Source organism: Eleutherodactylus coqui, chromosome 5, assembly GCF_035609145.1.
Source record: "Eleutherodactylus coqui strain aEleCoq1 chromosome 5, aEleCoq1.hap1, whole genome shotgun sequence".
NCBI classification, from domain to species: domain Eukaryota; kingdom Metazoa; phylum Chordata; class Amphibia; order Anura; family Eleutherodactylidae; genus Eleutherodactylus; species Eleutherodactylus coqui.
Window position 1 is genome coordinate 267,214,066 of NC_089841.1, and position 21,177 is coordinate 267,235,242.

Consider the following 21,177-nt stretch of genomic DNA (forward strand, 5'->3'; position numbering starts at 1 on the left):
ACAAAGGCCGCCTGCAGACGAGCGGGTCGGATCCGGCAGCGAGAATTCTTGCCGCGGGACCCGACCCGAGAGCCTGCAGAGACGAGCGTGTACTCACCCGCGCTTGGCGGCCCCGGGTCTTTCATGTGCCGGCTGCTGCGCAGCCGGCGCATGCGCAGACCGGAGCCGGCGGCCGGGTGAGTGTGAGCCCCGCACAAAAATAGGACATGCCGCGGTTTGTTTGCCGCGCGACATTTCGCGCGGCCAAACCGCGGCCATCTGCATAGGAGTGCGTATTGTAATGCACCCCTATGCAAACTTTCAGTGGCGGAAATCTCGCGGGAAAAACCGCCGCGGGATTTCCGCCCGTGTGCAGGCGGCCAAAGACATCTGCTCACCGGGTGAAAGCATGTTGCCAGAATAATTTAACGGTGCTCGCACAAGCAAGAGGGACAAAACGGAGTCTGGGTGTTGGTTTTTAAGCTGTTTTCCAAGGAATGGGCAGTTCTCTAGGGGTTGGGTTTACAATAAGGGGTGTCTGCTGGTTTTTCTGCGCGTTTTTTTCCAAAGGGGCCCGTAATTGAGATTAAACAGATCCTCTAGTTTGGAGGGGATATGGACTCCCAGATATTTGATATGGTCATCTTTCCACCTCAGTGGAAATCGGGATTTTAGATTGGAGGCCTCCGAGAGGGGTATAGTTATGTTTAAAATTTCGGACTTGTGGATATTCATTTTAAAGTTGCTAAACTGGATATGTTTTTTGAACTCCTGCAGTATGGTTGGTATGCTGTTTTGGGGGTTGGTCAGATATATAAGCAGGTCGTCCGCAAATGATGCTATTTTGTGTTCAGAATGTGGGGTTTGAAAGCCTCTTATGTCTGGGTTCTGCCTTATCGCATTTGCGAGGGACTCCATGACTAAGATGTAGAGTGTGGGTGATAGGGGGCAACCCTGTCTCAAGCCATTGCGGATTTCTACCGGAGGTGAGAGCCTGCCGTTGATCCGAATCCATGCAGTAGGTCTGTCGTATAGGGGCCATGATTCAATTTCGTAGTCTGGGCCCAAGGCCTATTTTTTGAAGTGTGGCCTCTAAGAAGCCCCGATCTACCCGGTCAAATGCCTTTTCGGCATCGACCAGCCGAGAGAAGGCATGGGGCGTCCCTTTCTGCTGTGACAGGGTTCGTATGGTGTTATCCCTTGCCTCACGGCCCGGGACAAACCCCACTTGATCTCTGTGTATCAGCCCTGGCAAGAGAGGCTGCAGTCGTGTGGCTATTATTCTGGCGAAGATTTTCATGTCCACATTTTTTGAAATATGTTTTTATTAGTCAACTCGGGACATTCAATAGGTACAACAGAGATTGTATAGGTTTTTCCATCACAGTTACATGAATGTTCCCGACTTGCATTTTTCATAACTTTTTCTCAAAATTAAAGAAAATAAACAAACAACATAAGTGGGATTGGAGTAGCGAAAACGTGGGAGGGAAAGAGGGGGGTGTAGCAGATATAAGAAGGAAGGGAAAGAGAGAGAGAGAAAGAAAAAAAAAAAGAGGCATAGTGATTTTGGGGGGCGGGGGGGGGGGGCGACAAATACTTTAAACCTTACTCTTGACCTGTCTTAACAGCTGATGTATTGGTTCTTTGACCATGGAATTGGAGATCTTCAAATAACTTCTTGCTTTTGGGAGGCCCCGCACGTCCACGGCACGACCAGTGTCTCACCCTAAACCGGCGTCGTATCCACATTTAAGAGGGAGATAGGCATATAGTTCCCACACTGGAGTGGGTCTTTGCCGGGTTTTGGGATCACTGTTATGGTTGCCTGCAGTGCTTGAGATGGAAATGGGGAGGACCTGGAGACCGCGTTAAAGGACTGGCAAATTATGGGGGCGAGTAGGTCCCCGTAAGTCTTATAAAATCTAGGCATGAAGCCATCTGGCCCTGGGCTTTTGCCAATTTTGAGTTTCTGGATTCCCTCTAATATTTCCTGCTCCGTTATGTCACCCTCTAGTGTCCTCGACTCCTCGCTGGGGATGGGATCCGGAGCATATTCGTCCAAGTATGCTGTCATTCCCGCATCTCCAGATTCCCCCTGTGCCGCATCGGCGTCACCTATGTTGTAGAGGTCCTTATGGTATCTGTGGAAGCATTCAATTATTTCTGCGCTGGCATGTATTTTCTTTCCTTCCGGAGAAATGAGTGCAAAGATATATGAGGGTGATTCTTGTGGGTTAAGCGCTCTCGCTAGCCAGGAGCTGCATTTGTTTCCATATTCATAATATCCCCCTCTCAGTTTATCTCTGGCACAGAGGGAGGCCTGATCCATCAATGCCAGGATCTGATGGCGTAGCGAAGAGATTTCTGTACTTAGGGGTGTTGTTACTTTTGTTTTATTGGACTGCTCTGCGGTGTCTAGCTTTGTCAGCAGGTCTGTTAATTTACCCGCTCTCTCTCTCTTTTAAGTCTGGCGCCGTGCGAGATAAAGATCCCTCGAATGACACATTTCAGGGCCTCCCATTTAATGGGTGGCGCTGTTTCAACTTTTGTGGGTTTCTGTGAAATTTTTGATAGCCCAGCGTATCTCTTCCAGGCAACAGGAATCTCCCAGAAGGTTGTCGTTTAAGCGCCAGTGGCGTTGCCCGTTCCTTGTGTCTCCATTCACTAGGGCCCCTATATACCGGTGCGTGGTCCGACCATACTATCCTGCCAATCGAGCTTGTGGGTGCTAGGTCTAGTAGGGCGTGTGAAATAAATATAGTCCAGCCTGCTATAGCTGTTGTGTGCGGAGGAATAGTGGCTAAAGTCCTTGACCTCTGGGTGCAGAGTCCTCCAGAGATCAATGATTTTAAGGGCAATCATTTGCCTCCGTAGTCTACGTATAGCTGCCAGGGAAACGCCAGACTTACCTGATGACGAGTCAAGGCGCGGGTCCATGCACACGTTTATATCTCCTCCAAGGATAATCGCGTCTCCTGAGGCGAATCGAGCCAGCTCTCCCAGTACTCGGATCCCGAACAATTTTGGCCTAAGTTGGGGAAATAAACGTTAGCAATTGTAAGCACTTTAACTCCCAGTTCTACTTTTAGAAAGAGGTACCTGCCCTCCGGGTCTGCTTCGGACGCAAGGAGATTAAAGGGAAGGCTTTTGTGTATCGCTATGGAAACTCCACATTTTTTTGTCGGGGTCGATACTATGATACCACTGGGAATAAAACCTGTTGTTACATTTCGGGACATTACCACTTTTGAAGTGGGTTTCTTGAAGCATGGCTATGAGTATACGCTTTTTGTGCAAATGAGCAAGGATCTGTCCCCTCTTGGAGGGGCAATTTAGTCCTCTAGCGTTGTATGTGCAGAAAGATGTGTTCATCATATTGGCAAACTTTTAGTTTTGGCCGCCGCTGGGTGGAGCGGGGGGATTGAGAGGAAGAGTAGGAAAATAGGTATAGCAGAGGTAGTAGGGTGACAGAATCTGTCCGTCCAGGGGTAGAGTCCCAGACTCTTGGAAGTAGGTGCTCGCCTAGTGTGAACCAGAGATTAGACAGCACGTAGTGGCATCTAGCCTACTGAGGGAAGTGGGTAGAGACTCGTCCACGTCATCCACCATGTAACTGAACTTGATAGAAAAGCCCTCGTGGGGCAACTTTGTAGAACCTGCAACTCTTTACTAAAACAACAATTCAAACTGCAAACAGCCTTCTCATGACTTGGATAGTTTCAAGAGCTTTTCTCAACTCGTTTGGTATCGCTCTGATGTGGGTACTGGGCAGAGTGAAGGCTTTTAGGTGAGGAGGAATGGTGGGACAATGGAGATAGGGGGAGAAAGGAGGAACAAAAAAAATATATATTTTTTTTCCTCACCTCTCCCTCCCTCCTTCTTTGGGGGGGGGGGGGGAGGGAAAGGACGAGGGGGATGAGGGATACAGGAGTGGGGTGAGCGATTTGTTCGTCAACGCTTCCGTGCTAATGTCTCTGTGATAAGAGTCCACACTATCTTCAGGTGTGTGTGTGTGTGTGTGTGGGGGGGGGGGGGGGTAGCTCCAGGGTGTCCCCTACCCCTTCTCTTTTCAGGCTGGGCCTCGCGCCAAGTCTCCCTGGGTGCTGTAACTGGCAGTGATGGTAAAGTGGGCTAGTCCGGTATCGACACCATGGTGAGCTCCAGAGTCCCCAGGAATCTTGGTAGGTCCGCTGGGTTTTTAAATGTAGCTCAGATATATATTTAGACATTTCAAATTATAATAGAATGGTATGAAGTACTTCAATGAACTAAGGCACATTATACTCAGCTTGGTGTAATCAAGATAGTTCCCTCCTTTATTAGTGCAACAAATATTTCTACCATGTGCAGAAAGATTCTTTATTATATATATTTAAGAACATCTTCTTGGAAAACTGGAGCTGATGACATCAAGGTCGCCAGTCTGGATTTCTTGTCACGAGTTGCCTAATAACCTAGGCTGTTTTCCACCACTTCAGCAAAGCCTAGATAGTATGTCTGGAATGTTCTAGTTATAGAATATATAAAGTGTATGAAATGTCAAACTGCAGGATATAAGATGGATACAAAATGGATACATATTTGCGGCCCTAACAGCCTTTTGTTTGCAGTGATCCCTACACCACTCTGCAATATTTGGGCTATTTTGTGAAAAGCAGTGTTCCCCATATGTGTGGCTTTACTCTCATGCAATTTGCGGGTCTTTGGGTGCATTGGGACCTTCTAGTAGACAAATTAGAGAAACCGATTTTTACTCTCATTGACTTTAATGGGAGTCGAAATTGACAGTCCCAATTTTTGCTTAAAATCAGTCCTATTCTGACAAACCGATCATTCCACTTAATACTCATCATAAATTTACATCAATTCACATCCCTGGACACATCATCATATTTACAGCTGTCTCGGCATGGGTTTGTGTATACATGTCCCCCACAATGTGCCATTTACACTTTGCGGTATCTTACTATTAAAGAACCAAAACTCTAATTGGCTAAAAGAGAACAGATGAAATGTGCTAAAACGATGGAGGAGTTTATTCTATCTGGTCCTTAAATGCTATTTAGGTTACAGTGACATGATTGGGCACAACTGAGCATGTAATGACCATCACATCTGACAAACACATGCTTCAGCAATCAGCACCCATACACATTTAATATCTGCATAAAGCTGCACGACTGTTTAACCCCTTAATGACGCAGCCCTTCTTTTTGCATTTTCATTCTCCCCCTTAAATCGTAACTCCATTATTTATCCATCGGCGTCGCTGTATGAGGGCTTGGTTTTTGCGGGACGAGTTGTATTGTTCAGTGGTGCTATTTAATGTACCATATAATGTACTGAAAAACGTTTTAAAAATTCTAAGGCCTCATGTCCACGGGGAAAATCAGGCCCGCTACGGATTCTACATGTAGAATCCGTAGCGGGTCCCTCCTGACCCACGGACATGAGGGCTGAAAATAAGAATTTAAAAGAATTTACCTATCCGTAGCGGGCGGGGAAGGTCTGCTGTTCCTCACGGCCGGATCTTCTTTTTTGGCCGGCGGATGAATTCGTCACACCGGCGGCACGTCGCCGGCACGTCGTCGACGTGCCGCGCGCATGCGCCGGGCACATCCGCCGAGCCGAAGCAAGAAAGATCGGCCGTGAGGAAGAGAAGACCTTCCCGGTCCGCTCCGGATGGGTAAATACTTTTAAATTCCTATTTTAGGTCTCCCGCGGATCCGGACGGCTTCCATAGGCTTCAATAGAAGCCCGCGGGAGCCGTCCCCGCGGGAGACCCGCACGAAAATGGAGCATGGTCCAGATTTTTTCATGCTCCATTTTTTTTTTAAATCCCTTTTATTGACCATCCGCGGGTATTTATCTACCCGCGGGTGGTCAATGCATCCCTATGGGATGCGGATCCGCATGCGGGAGATCCGCTGCGGATCTTAAATCATATTTTGCCCGTGAACATGAGCCCTAAGTGTAGAGAAATGAAAAAAACTCACAACATTCCACCATCTTATTGTGCGTCTTGTTTCTGCGTTGCACAAACTGCAACAAAAGGACATAACTTCATTCTATGGGTTAGTAGTATGATTATGACAACACCAAGCTTATATAGTTTTTTTGCTGTACTACTTTTATTTTTTACAAAGTCATTACATTTTTTTAAATTATTTTCTGACGCCATCTTCTGCGTGCAATGACTTTATTTTTTCGTCGACATTGTTGTGCGATGTCTCATTTTTTGCTAGATGTCCTACACTTTGCGTTGGCGACATTTTTAAATACATATGACTTTTTGATCGCTTTTTATTGTTTTTTTTTCTGGGAGACAGGGTCACCAAAAACCTGTTCTAACATTCGTATTTTTAAGTATGGTTCCCTACAAGATAAAGCTCGTATCTCGCCAATTCTTCTAGTGGTTGTAATAGCCTTTTCAAAAAGTTACTTTCATAGACAGGTTTTTGAGTGATATTGGCAGTATAGGTTCGAATAGAGGTTCACAGAGACGATACAAGATCACATTAAGGTCCTAAGCAGGAATTGATTTCCTAACAAATGGTTTAAGCCCATCTGCTCCCTGTAAAAACCTGCGTATCCATCTGTTTTCGCTTAGTTGGACATCAAACCTGGAACTAAGAGCAGTCCAAGATAAAAAGCAGGTTGTTGCAGCACTTCCACAATAGGAGAAATAAGTATACTCACTAGAGCTGTGACCGGGCGTTAGATGCAAGGCTGCGTTCGGATGTAGACCTCACATCCAATATACTTGCCTCAAATACATAGTAAACCAGCAGCATCAGGGGTGTCAGTAAGATAAGTAGAAAATCTTCATCTTCATCTTTAATTCATCTTGCATAGTAAAATACAACGTTTCGACTGGTGAAACTCCAGTCTTTATCAAGCCAATCTATATTTGGAACTAAGAGCAGCTACCTGCATCCGCAGGCTTCTAGGGATAAGATCCTTGTCTAGACCTTCTTGTAGAAATTCTAAAATCTTCACTGGGTCATGATTATTTAGATCCAGAACATCTGAACCACACCAGTGGTTGAATTTTTTCCATACCAGAGTACATCATAGATGTAGACTCCTTATGACTCTTTCAGAGTGTGTTTATTACCTTGGATAATAGTTCTCGATCCCTCAGCCTACGCCGCTCAGAAGCCAAGCAGTCAGCTTTATCTGACGGATCTCCTGGCAGAAGACTGGACCCTGAAGCGGAAGGTCCTGCCTGAGGGGTAGCGCAATTGGCATGTGTATTGCCAAGGAGGTCAACAATGGAAACCAGGGTCTTTTGGGCCATGCTGGGGCAATGATAATAATCCTGGCCTTACAGTTCTGGATCTTCTGAAGAACCCGAGAAATTAATGGAAGGTAGGAAAAGGCATAAGCCAGATCCATATCCCATTCCTGAGATAGAACGGCTAACGCCAGAGAATTGTCGTGGGGTTCAGGGAAAAGAAACTGTGGCATTTTGCATTTGTTTTTCCCGCAAATAGATCTATTTGGGGGTATGCCCACTGAGACGTCAGGAAATGGAACATGTCCATGTTCAAAGACCATTCTCTTGGTTCCAGCTTCTCCCGACTCAGATAGTCCACCGCAATATTCTGGGAGCCTTTCAGATGTACCGCTGACTTTATGTTGTCTTCTGCCCAGGAGAATATTCTTTTTGATATCTGCTGTAGATGAGGGTGTCTGGTGCCGTCCTGAAGATGAATGAAAGATACTGCTGTCACATTGTCAGATATTTTCATGTGTTTTCCCCGTAGTGTATCTACAGCCTGAATCAATGTTTCCCACACTGATCTAAACTCTCAATAATTAGATGATTGAGAGCTAACATAGGACAGCCAGGAAACTTGCAGGTTCTCATCTGCTATCTGTGCCCCCCAACCTGAACCACGAATGTCAGTATTTACCACAATGGACAGGGATAGGGACCCCTGTACCCCTTTTTTAAGATTGCGAGGTTATAACCACCAATCTAAAGACTTTTTTACCGAAGCAGACAATTTAATTTTTTTATCCAGTGAGGATTGCCTCCTATCCCAGGAAGACAAAATTTCTTGCTGTAATGAAATTGAGACCAGAGGACCATTGGCAGAGGAGCCATCATTTGTCCAAAGACCTTCATACACTATCTTATAGAGACCCAGTTCTTCCCTTTAAACCTACTAATGGAGATGATTAGATCCTTTTTTCTCTTAGTAGGAGCTAAAAAAAAGGTAACCTTTAGAAGATTCCAAAAGAACTCAAAGAACATTTTTTTAGTATCTGGGTTTAGGTTAGATTTTTTGAAATTTATAAGCCACCCTAGCTCAGTGAAAAGTTTCAGTGCCTCCCCTAGGTGTTGCTCCATAGAGTGCAAATTATTTGAAAGTATTAAAGATTATCTACATAAGGGATTATATTAATTCCTCTACTTCTAAGTAACCCAATTGGCTCAATCAAGACTTTTGAAAAAACCCTCGGAGCGGTTCATATACCAAAAGGCAGACCAATAAATTTGAAATGAAAAATTTTGGAGCCTATCCTAACTGCAAACCCGGGATATTTTTGATACGACTTATGGATGGGAACGTGATAGTAGGCGCCCTTTAGATCTACTGCTCACATGACATATGACTGTTTAAATCAAGGGAATTTTGAATCTAATAGTTTCCATTTTAAACCGATTAGCAATATATGTATTAAGGGGTTTTAAATTAAGTATGGTCCTGAAGGAACCATAGGGTTTCGCCACGTAAAACAAAGACGAATAATAACCAAAACTACGCTCCGTTGTAGGAACTATCATATTAGCTCCCATCTGTAACAAATTTTTACTCCCCCTCCTCCTGCTTGAAGAAGAGGTAAGGTACTATCGAGATTGACCTTTGCCTTAGGTAGGCCGCTACCTCCGCCATGATCTTTGTAAAGATTTGGGGTGCTGATGAAATCCCAAAAGGAATTGACATCTGAACTGGAGGCGACTTGTTCTTCTGCCCATGTTTAGCTCGAATCTCCGGGACTTCTGAGAATCCCTGTAGATCGGTACATGGAAATACGCATCCCTTAGGTCTATGGACGCCACATATGCCCCCTTTGGTATCAGCTTTACTGTGGAGGAAATTGACTCCATCTTGAAATTCCGATACCTGATGTAAGTGTTCAGGGGTTTTAGATTGATGATCATGCTTGACTTGCTGCAGGGTTTTCTTATCAGGAAGAGTCTGGAGTAGTGACCCTGGGTTTCTTTGTTCAGAGGTACAGAAGATACTGCTTTTAAATGTAGTAAGTCCCGAACACCTTGTTGGAGTAGGTGCAATGGTTGTGCAGAGCCCCCTGTAGTTACAAATTTTCTTTTGGGGATGGACACCCGCTCTATTTGGTATCCCTGCTGCAGAACCTTAGGGATTCATGAGCCCTCGCAGATTGAGGCCCATTGATCCACAAAGTTCCCCAGCCTCGCCCCGACTGGGATAGCGTCAGGGTTTTTGCTTGGCCAGATCCGCCTGATGGGGGTTAAAGAGGAAGTTCCTCCCCTTACCCCCGATAGGGCAACTCCATCTGCCCGTCTTGCCCTTGCCCCTATAGGACTCGAAATGCTATGTTGGTGCCCAAAAAAAAGGTCTTCCCTTTGTTTTTCTTCCGGAAAACCCCTCTTCCTGTCGGCTGCCTTCAAGAATCTTGTCAAGGTCTGGGCCAAAAAGGGCAGTGTTGTTCTCTTCACCACCTTGGCCACTGGGACATCGACTCTGGGTATTTCTTCCCAACTTGTGCACACCTCCCCCTCAAACGGGTAGTGCCTCTTAACCCCCTTGGTGGAAAAGGATCCCACATCGGGTTTTTTTCCATTCTTTTTGGATAGGTTACTATAAACCAGAAAGGTATGCCTGCGCGCCCTTCTCCCAATCCACTGAAAATCTCATCTTGGGCACAGCTTCATGGGCTCCTCCATCTTGAGGGTGGCCCTCACGTATCTTATGAGCGCCACTAAATCTCCCTGGTGAAACAGGTATATCTTGTAGTCCTCCTCGTCCAAGGATTCCTCAGGAGCTGGCTCTTTCAGCTCTGACCAGACCAAACTTTTTTTTAGAGTCCTAATATCTTTCCGGGCTATATGGCCTCTTGTGGCGCCTGGACGTGGATGCCCCTGATGGCGGCACTGTCTGTGACGTCAGAGCTGACCGAACCTCCTCCTTAACCAACGTCCTGACGTCCTCTAGGAAACCCCCCGATTCCTCCTTAACTAACCTAGCTACGCATGCCTTGCATAGAGGCCTGTCATTCGTGGCCGGTTGCCTTCTTCCGCACATTTTTTAAACTTTGCCAGGGGAATTTAAAAAAAAATAAAGACACCCCTCCCAGAACAGACAGACAGAGGTATGCAGATAAGTATGCAATATTCCAGGTAAATCACACTGGACCTTTTGCATTATTTTTGCCACATGGGCTACTTACGACCCCCCGCTGTGGCTGACGACTCAGCGATGTCCAGTGGAGTACTCATTAGTAATATGCACTGCAGTCACCCTGGAGCAATTGAGCCAGCTTATAGCAATGGCTTACCTTGTCCTGAAGGTCTTCTCTCAGATTCCTTTTATTTTTTGAATTTTGGCACCCTCTGCACCAGGCCTCACCCCCTCTTCGCGACCTGAGACGCCAATACAATGACGTCCCCACGTCGGTCACGTGACATGGTGCCACAGGGAGCCAGAGAGCGCCGCGCCCGACCCTATGCCAGCAGCATCAACGGTGTAGAGATTGTAAAAAAAGGGTTTTATTGCTCCATAAAATGGCCAATTTTATGGAGCAATAAAACCCTTTTTTTACAATCTCTACACCGTTGATGCTGCCGCCTCCTTGGATACCATTGCATTTACTTGGGGTTGGGTTCATGACCCCACAGGTGGCTTGGCATATACAGACTGGAACCTCTGCACTGAAGTGCATGTGTTAGGTGTGCTGCGGGACTTTCCTAGTTCTACCGACCCTATGCCAGCAGCAGATCCAGGAGACTCGCACCCCCGGAGGGAGGAGAAGCGAGGCCCCCACTTTGAACCCCCCCCAAGGGTCGCCGTGGGAGGAATCTGGCCTGGGGGAACCACACCATGTGGCATCCCAGGAGACGATCCTCAGGAAGAGAGGACACGGTGGACACTACTGCCCTCCAATCCATTACCAGTAAGTTTTTTTTCTTCATGCTGGTGTCTCCACCAGCACCTCTCAGTGATCCTGCCTCCTGGCAGGACAGGAAGAACAGTGAGGAAGGTGGGAGAGAGGGGAGCTTTTAAACCTCTTGGTGTGTTCCTGTCCAACCAGGAGGAGGCCATCTCAGATGGTGCTGTCGTGGAGACGACTGGGGGGGGGGGGGGGAAACTGTCTAAACCAAATTGCAGGCATGCACCAGGATAATTTATTTAACTGCTACAAGATCTCTTCTACCCGCCAATACAACCTCACTCCTTATGGAGTGCTGGACATACAGTACTATACCACTCTCATACAGGGTGCTTCATTACTTATACAGTACATAGAACTGCCACCCCACCTCATCCTATAACTTCACCTTATATACACTACTCCATCTCACACATTTAGCTCATATGATATTCCCATATACCTTTCTGCCAACTCTATAGTACTGTGTATATAATGCTATATAAAGTCCATACAGTACATCCCACCTGCACCTACTAGTGTCAGCCTCTATTACTACCCATGCAAGCTTTTAAAAGCGCTGTATTTCAGTATCCAATAACTAATTGTAAATTAGAACATGTAGAATATTGTTCTACCTTACCAGCTCTACCACCAGTATTCTGTATACATTAGCCCAGCATTATATACACCATCCCTCCCAACGTCAGCCTTACACTATACCCCCATACTAGTAAGTATGATGTGACCCCTCTGTCACCAGCTGATTGTACTATACAGCATCTGGTCTAGTAGCGGCTATCATATTGTACAGTACCTGTTGGAAAGGGCAAGCCCTAACATACTCTAAAAAGAAAAAAAAAACAAAAAAAAAAAAACACACGTTCATCTGAATCTGGTTAACCCTTTCTCTGCTGATATGGTAAATGCAGAGTGACACTAGGAATAGTATATTATAAATGGCATCTTCTCTTTATATAATTAGTCAGAAACGTATAATTACGACAACCCAACATGGACCTTTGAATTGAGGAAATGGTGTAAAGTTCCTGTGATCTTTGCATGGTTGAGAAATCCCCAGTGGATCATATAGAACTTTAGTTTCCCAACTTCAGGAGTGAACGTGAGTCTCTCCCGAATTTATGACAGCCTTTTTCTGTTCACTTCTACTGCCATCTGTTGACCGTTGACGCTGCAGGTAATGTTTAATGTTTCATTTATTTTATAGCACAGTTGACCAAGCTTGATGAGATAGCATTTATTAATCAGTTTCTGGTAGAAACTCAACTCCCAGAAGTTACACATTATACAAGTTTTACTTAAATGGCCTCTGTCAGGACCTTGAGGCACCATAAACTATGGTGCTTAAAAGGTAAGGGAAGCAGTGGAGAAAAAGGGTTTTCTGGCGCACACAGCGTTGGTTTTCAAACGCCTGTGTGCGCACTTTCCAATTCATCTATGTGGAAGAGTGCAGACAACTGTCTGAAAAGAGCCCCCCCTGTAGGGTGATCACAAGACATGGGGGGGGGGGGGGATTTTTCTTCGTCGTATCTTCTAGGAGTTCCTCTAAAAAGTTGCCAATTGGTGTAAAAATTAGGTTGTCAAAGTTTCAGCTCGATCGGACACCATGAAGACCCTCCTCAACCACCTTAAAGGATTCTAACACAGCCATTTTTCTTTAAAAAGAAAAAAAAAAAAGTTGGGATTTTTCGGTTATAAAATTTGCAGTTTATCCTAGGAACGTGTTATTTTTTTCTGGTTTTGTGGAGAATGTTCCTGCCTTTAGTTTTCACTCCCACAACTTGTTTGATAAACGTAGAAAATCGGAAGCTATTTGGCTTTTTTATGGACCAGATCTGGAAAAAAAATCGATTAAAAAGAAAAAAAAAGTGTAAAAATTCGCCGTACACCTGATAGTTACTTTTGTTGTCTGTTGAATACTTTGCCTTTAAAAACACACTAATAATTGAATACAAGGTTTTTTAAAAAAATATTTATTTTTAAATATTATATTTGTTTCCAGAGCTGCAAGTAATGAGGATTTAGAATCTTCAATTTCGTCCTCTACATCTATAAGTGCTGTAAGTTTGAGGCAGAAAGACAAGATTTTTCTGATTGGATATACATCTCATCAAATTCCGGGCAGTAAGCCGCCATCCAATCGTCAAGCTTCACGGAGATTTTTTATTTTTTTTTAACACAATAAATGTCAAGTTAACTAGAAACCAGAGATGCTGCAAGGGTCACAATGCAGGAAGCCAAGATACTGAAACATTTGTGGTTATTAGTACATACTCGGATTGGGTCACCGTTACTAGTGGGGTACCACAGGGGGCGGGCGATATTGGAGGGATTACTAGTGGAGTGCCACAGGGGGCGGTATTGGAGGGACTACAAGTGGGGTCCTACAGGAAGCAGTATTGGGCCCTGTTCTAATATCTTTATTAATGACCTGGTAGAAGGATTTCAAATATTGATATTTTTACTGCACAGAGGACACAAAATGATGTAAAATAATTACACAAGAGGACGGAATGCGGATACAAATGGATCTGGATAAGTTGGAGCAGAAAAGTGGCAAATGAGGTGCAACGCTGATAACTGTAAGGTTCTGCACATGGGCAGGAAATACATGTCACCATTACGCACTAAATGGGGGACCACTGGCCAAAACTGGGTAATAGGCTGAACTGGATGGACGTGTCTTTTCGGCCTCAGATATTATGTTACCAATCTCCCAGATTCTAAAAAAACCCGTGTAACCGTGATTTACCAGTGCAGAGGACAAAAGGAAAAAAAGACAGAAGTCTACAGCACCGATTCTTAACCATTTTCATATTTTATTGTAGATCATCTTGACACAATTACAGCAGCTCTTGCGGTACCTTTTCTCTGCCCTCTTCAAGGGAATGTGAATAGCAAGTTTAACACATACAGATCGAAAACTTCAAGAAATCACCAAACATGAATCTGGATAGTATATAGTCTACATGCGGATATATTCAAGGTCAAGGTTGTGGTCAAAAAACAAGTTAGTTATAGTTGACAGAATTTCTTAAGATATATCTGATATCTGAGACCAGGAAATACGGTGGAGAAGACCTGGACATACAACACACCAAAAAGCAGTGCAAAGGGGAAGGACATGTAACAGAGAATGTCACAAATATATTATGTAGGTACATGAGAGGAGAACCTACAAACTGTAGGCAACAACTACTCTATTCTACAGCAGACGACTATTAATGTCTCTGCTGTATCCATTCAGGAAGCAGAAAAGTTCATTGCTCTTCCTTATGGACGGAGCAATATTTTACAACCGTTGTCCAAGGCTTTCTCCTTGTATGTTTGTGTAAACAATACCAAATGTGGCAGCAGAATATACCAAGAAAGTCTGTTGCAACGTTCCCACCCATCACACTTGGTACAGAGAGCATGTTAGTGTTTCTAATGGTATCACAAGGTTTTCCTCTTCAAATGCATCAAGACTTACATAATTTTGTATATTTATAAGGAAAACGTGTCGCCATTGTCTGAATTGTCACCACTGAAAGTCAGTGTCTTGCGGAATTGGCAACACCAAACTAAAGGTTCCGATCCGCATACAATAAGCAACGGGTCTTCATTTTCTGACCGTATCTAATACAATTCTGTACAGAATAGTGGTACTGTGTCTGCATGCTGCAGTCGTCTCCAGTGGCTGATCATCTTCCCTTCAGGTTATACATATTAAGGCACCACCAGTTATTTTCCAAGGTCTTCACATGATTTATGAGCATCTTCTACCTTCACAAACCTGCAGTATGATATATGGACTTCTAGGAAGGTAAAAGCGGTTCTTGATTTGTATGTGATCAGGTAGACTGTTTAGCGCAGATTTTTGACCATGTGTATAGGAGAACCCCTTAAGAGTCAAAACCAAAAATGAAACAAACCCAACAGGGCAAAAAGGAAACACAAAACACACATATAAGACACTCCAGATAAAGCATGGAATTTCCCGTTTCTAGTTCATAATTTATGCTTCGGAATGTCTTGCTGCCCCCCCCCCTCCCTCCCTCCCAAAGACGACCCAGAAAACAAAACTCCTAATTCCATATAAGATGGTGATGTTTAGCTAGGTCAAATAGGCAAGACTGCGATGTTAGGCTATTGTAACAGGCAGTTCATGCATAACTGCAAACAAGGCATCAGGTTCCCCTCGTGCTTTGCTGGACAGCCGTTCTAAGCAATACTGTTCCCCAGCCACTGCAAACAGTGATCTGCACTGTGCAAGCCACAGCAATGGTTGCAAATAGGTTACTTAGATTTTAACATGTGGATTCATATGTAGAAACCCGATGTTAGAAAATGTAAGTAAAAAGAAAGTGGCCAAAAAGAAGTTCGATTACTATCCACCACTTTGGCAGTATAAGTTAAATTGTGATGTGAATGCGGAATTATAACAGCTGCTCATCAGCTGCACAGGGATCTCAATAGGCAAGGTTTTCATAATGATCATCATAATGGGGGGCAGCATTTGATAAAATTAAGCTATAGGTTAAAAAAAAAAAAAAAGTTTACACTTCAAGATGACTGTAAAATTGGGCCTCCTGCAGAGATGAAGGGCTTGAACACGCAGCAACAGTTTTTCACGTTCGGTTCTGTCTGAGTGCGCCTTGCAGGAGGAGCAGAGAGGAGATGGGAGCAAAACGAGAGGAAAGGCTTCCCTCTTGTTCAAGATTCTGACAGCGTTGCTTTGATCTCACTGAGAAGGCTGCTGAGGAAAGTGGCTTCACTGCATTTTCCATCAATGGATATAGAATTGTCACCCTTTGGAAAGAAAGAAGAAAAAAGGGGATACAGTCAACTCATCTTCTATCTGCCTGGTTTAGTTTAAAGCTTTCTAAATCCAATACATCTGCCCCAAAAGGCAAATGCCTTGAAAAGTTGCAAGTATATGTGCAATTTCCTACTATTTGGGGCTCGGTTTACGACAAAAACGGGTGTTGACCGAGTAATAAACAGCATCTCTTGCAAACTGGGAAGAGCCGAGTCTCAATTGGCAGCACCTCCTTATACAAGTAAGCCCATACATAGACCTGAAGATAGATGTGTTGTGTATGACGAGGTTACCACCTTTAGTAGATTGTACACTTACCTTTTTCACCAGCAGACAAGTGTGGTGTCCCTGGATTGACCGGCTATACATGGATGCACAAGAATCAACTCGCTCAACCACTGGAATGGAAACCATGAGAATTCAAAATCTGCTTCAGACAACACTATTCCGTACATTATATACGGTACATCTGGCATCACTCACCTGTAAAGTGGTGATAAAAGCAAATTTTTGCTAAAAGATGGTGAAAAGACAGACTCGTATTTTCCACTTTCAAGGAACTCATTTTAAGGTCTTCAGATTCCAACAACTTGGCAAACGCATCACTGATGGTACAGAACATTGTATTAGTACAGCCAAAAACACAGCGCCATTAGTCAGAAACTGAAGTGTAGATCTACTGTCAACGAATTCGGGCCGTGGCAAATGTTTGTAACAGATCTGTCCGTACAGGTCAAAAGGTTAATGACAGTACAGTTACCCTTCTGTGACCAACATACTTTACTTATAATTGGCGGCTTTAGAGCTAGAGATTTTGAAGTGCTCTTCCGTGATACACTTGCTATAAGAATGTCAGTACTACAGCTCCGACTAGAATGTTATTCTAATTAAAACGCTCTATACAATTGTAACATTTCTATAAGTGATTACAATATCAGAGCAAAACAATAGTTTGCCAGAAAACTGACCCCTTGAAAGGAGACTAGTGCCCAGTTGTACCGTCTCTAGCTTGGAAACAAGATGTGATACATGCGGGCATGGCGGCCCTTGTACCCTGTTGTACCGACTCTAGCTTGGATACAGGATGTGATATGGGGGCATGGAGGCTCTAGTACCTTGTTGTACCACCTCTAGCTTGGATACAGGTGGTACAGGTGGGCATGGAGGCTCTAGTACCCTGTTGTACTGCCTCTAGCTTGGATACAAGGTGTGATATGAGGGCATGAAGGCTCTAGTACCCTGTTGTACCGACTCTAGCTTGGATACAAGATGTGATACAGCGGACTCTAGTACCCTGTTGTACCACCTCTAGCTTGTATTCAAGATAGGATATGGGTGGGCATGGAGGCTCCAGTACCCTGTTGTACCGCCTCTAGCTTGGATACAAGTTGTGATATGAGGGCATGGAGGCTCTAGTACCCTGTTGTACTACCTCTAGATTTGATACAAGATGTGATACAGGGGGCTCTAGTACCCAGTTGTACCACCTCTAGCTTGGATACAAGCTGTGATAAGGGCGGTCACAGAGGTATACAGGTTCCGTATGGCATAGTGCTGCATATCACTCCACAGTTGCTGTAACAGAGCCTCGAGATCGTGCAGACGCTTGGTGTGCCTTCACACATGGACTGCTCCCAAAACCACCAACAGTCTGGTCAGAACAACCCATTTCATGGGCAATTAGTCAATACAACCCCTCTCAAAATGTTTACTGGGTGAAATCTCTTCTGTGTCGTAGAGGCGTCTAGTGGTCAACAAGCTCCACACAAGCGGGAGAAGAGGTCACTACATACAAGGAGCCTCTGAGAGCCTTTTATAGGCCGAGGGGGAAACCACTTTCCAGGGACTTCGGTGAGAAGACTTTATCTAATCACCACAACTCTAAATCATATCTGTCTGAGATGGAACTGCATGCTGAGTTTTGTAGTAAAATTTCTTCTAGGAGTGGGATATTTTTTTCGACATTGAGTGTATATTGGCCAGCACTGGGGGTGGAGGCACAAACAATTAAGGATTCAAAAGGGTTGGTCACTTTACATTAGTTGCAAAGCAATTTTTAATAATTGTGCTTTTAGTTATTTCCTGCTCTATTCTCCAGCGTTTGTGAAGTTCCACCTCCACTATCACAGCCCCCTCATGCCACTCATGAGATGGCTGACATAGTAAAGGCACTCAGGCAAAGTGGAGCAGGCCAAGTGACATCTCTGGCCACAGGCCTCAATAGTCAGTCATCTTATGACCAGAGCAGCAAGCATGGGACAAGGGGGCAGGTGGGCTTCACAGACTCACAGAACGGAGCACAGGATGGGCCATACATTAGTAAGCCACCCAATCACATGTACAAAGCATTATTATTATTATTATTAAGTTAGCAGATCTTTTAAGCCCTGTAAATTGTGAGCTGGAATCCCCATGGATCCGTCATTGTTCCAAAGATGCTTAGATGGAGATTTAAGGACTTTGTAGGCCAGCTGTTGAACAGTCATCTGTTCCTCAAACCATTCCTGAACAATTTTTGCAGTGTGGCAGGGTCAACCATCCTGCTGAAAGCGGTCCCTGCCATTAGGGAATACGGTCGCCATGAAAAGAAACATTTGGTCTGCAATAACCTTTAGGTAGGTGGTACGTGGCAAAGTATTGTCTACATCAATGTCAGCACGGGCATTGCCTGGTCTGACTCCACAGCCCCATATGCAGCAAGTGGTGATGCCCTGTGTGCTCAGACACCTTCCCATCAGAGTCGCCATTATCGTTTATCAAGTCCCACAGAAGTTATAATGTAGCAGACAGGGTAGTCTTCAATACCCAGAGCTCATTGACGCATGTGGGAAGCGACGATTCGGTTGCATTTTCAATGTTTGACCTTCCTTAGAGAACATTTCCTTAGGTACCAACCACTTCATACTCGGAAAGGGAATATCCGAGAGATTTGGACCGACATCTAGTCATCAAAATGTAGCCCTTGTGAAAGCTGCTCAGTTTTGTACACTTACCTGTAACTAACTTTTTACTGGCTACCTAATCTATCCCACAACTTTAAGCGGGTTAGAAAATGATAAGATGGTACCTGTAGCACGGGGTCATAATTAGGTAAGAGGAGCAGCTGAAGTTGATTTTGAAATCTAATTTTTCATGGGACGATCCTTCATCATCCTGAAATAGAAGAAAAATGGAGAGTGTGAAGCCAATGCTGTGGAGATCATCACTTAGACAATAAAACATTCTGCTTTCTGGCAGTGGGACCGGACGCACCAAGAGTCACAAAAGCAGCACAAATGTCTATTCAATCACTGTCTTCAGCGCGGATACCGCCGAGGCCAGAACTGGAGCGTAGACAGCAATATGAGCATGCCACATAAGACAACGGAGGCCAGAGCTTCCGGGACATTAAGAGTGTTTTAATTCACCCCGAATTGTTATCCCTATTGTACAAGCCCCTTATAGGACCAGGTCAAGCACTTTATGATGCAGTCCCGATTCTAGAGGATAATGTCCAGTCGTTTTTGGAGACCTTCTAGCTTGTCCCTTGCAGAAGACTAGCACAGCTTATTCATGAAGTGCTGCTAGTCTGGCCTCTGGGACTGACAGCTCTCAGTACGCAGTGTAATAGCTAGAAAACGGCCAATCACAGGCCAATCTGCCCCTCATCAATATACGGGACTCTTCAGCGTCCCAATATAATTACTGTGCATTATATTGGGAAGCTGAATGGGCCTCTATGCATCGGCTCCCCCAGTGTTGCTTGGTTCTAGAGTGCTGGCTGAGGCTACAGCTGATGCTGAGCAGACTCACTAGCCACAGGATATATGGTGGAGAGTTTTTTTGCCCCATCTTCAAACTATACTTTGAAAGCCATCTACTTTTAATAGAATAAAAGAAACTCTACATTCTGGTATGAACTATATTAAACAGAGTAGAAAACATAAGGCTAACTCACCGGGGGGGCTTAGGTGGCCCCCTTTACAGTGCAGTAAATGTTATTGTCATATCACATGGGTGTTACCTTTACTATGAACGCCAACGTTCCTTTCAGCTTCTGCGGCATTACAATACTTTGGACTGTAAACTCAAACTGCGCTTCATTCGACACACCTGGATACAAAACACAACACAGTCTGGTCCATAACTTTCTCCATGACTCTCTTGCACACTAGTTTTTCATTGAGTTGTTTTGCATCCCATATTCAAAGTCCCATAACACTTATATTTTCCACCAACTGAGATGCAGGTCATGTATTTTTTGCAGGGCAAGCTGTAGTTTTTATTGGTGCCATTTTCATGTACCCAAAGTTTAGCTTTGTTCTTTCTTTCTGCAGCATTCGCCCCGCGTGGTCAATATCGGTTTTGTAGTTTGTGTCATTATGAATGCAACAAATTCCAAATGCGTATTCTTGTTTGCCATAGGGTACAGAGGGCATCCCCTAACTCTGAAACCACAGGATGCCACAGTCGCTATTGACCACATCTAAAACGTAAATTGCTAGGACGGGAGGTGTCTCCGATTCCAGGAGTTAGAGGAGTCTGCCAGCCTTAGACTAGTCTGATGCCTGTTTACAGCGATCTAAGGGCTCTTCCACACTGGCGACAGATTTTTCTGCAATGTGGAGCGAGTACGCATGATTCTCAATGCTTTCATTCTCATTTGCGATGTTTTCACTCACTCCACGTTGCAATAAAAAAATCTACAATAAACCGCTTATTATTTTCATCACAACGTGGACTGAAAACATTGATTGGAAATCAATCAGAAAAGAACGTGAAAAAGCTTCGGAATCCCCCATAGTGAGGAGAGAGGGGGCAGAGCTACAGGGGGTATAATGATAATCATCTTTATGTATATAAGGTCAACATATTCCGCAGCGCATACAATACAGGGAAAATAACACAAGGCAACAGTTACATAAAGTAATCAATTGAATAAAACAATAGGGGTGAGGGTCCTGCTCCAACGAGCTTACATACTACAAGTAATGGGGGGATACAGAAGGGAAAGAGGCTGGAGATGTGCACTGTATGGTGAGGTAGAGAATGAGGGATGCTAAACACAGACAATGGTCAGGCCGTATAGTGGCGGAATCGGGATGACTGCAGTTGCCGGTTGATTACGGCTAGCAGGGATTGCAGTCAGTAGGTCAGGGAGCATGTTATCAGGTGGAGTACCAAAGGGTTTGGTTTAGGGGATGTGGTATGCCTCCCTGAAGAGGTGTGTTTTTAGAGCACGCCTGAAGTTC

At 44.5% G+C, this 21,177-nt stretch overlaps 1 protein-coding gene across 1 annotated transcript in view; it reads right to left on the reverse strand.

Annotated features, from left to right (window-relative positions):
* Positions 1–15,184: 15,184 nt before the first annotated feature.
* The window catches only part of AP3D1 (adaptor related protein complex 3 subunit delta 1), an 84,525-nt gene continuing 78,532 nt past the window's right edge, over positions 15,185–21,177 (reverse strand). The window contains exons 29-33 of the mRNA XM_066604648.1: positions 19,950–20,038; positions 19,014–19,099; positions 16,430–16,551; positions 16,265–16,344; positions 15,185–15,936 (exon numbers count right to left, since the gene is read on the reverse strand). Coding sequence (XP_066460745.1) covers positions 15,841–15,936; positions 16,265–16,344; positions 16,430–16,551; positions 19,014–19,099; positions 19,950–20,038 — 473 coding nt within the window. The 3' untranslated portion in view covers positions 15,185–15,840. The remainder of the gene's footprint in view (positions 15,937–16,264; positions 16,345–16,429; positions 16,552–19,013; positions 19,100–19,949; positions 20,039–21,177) is intronic.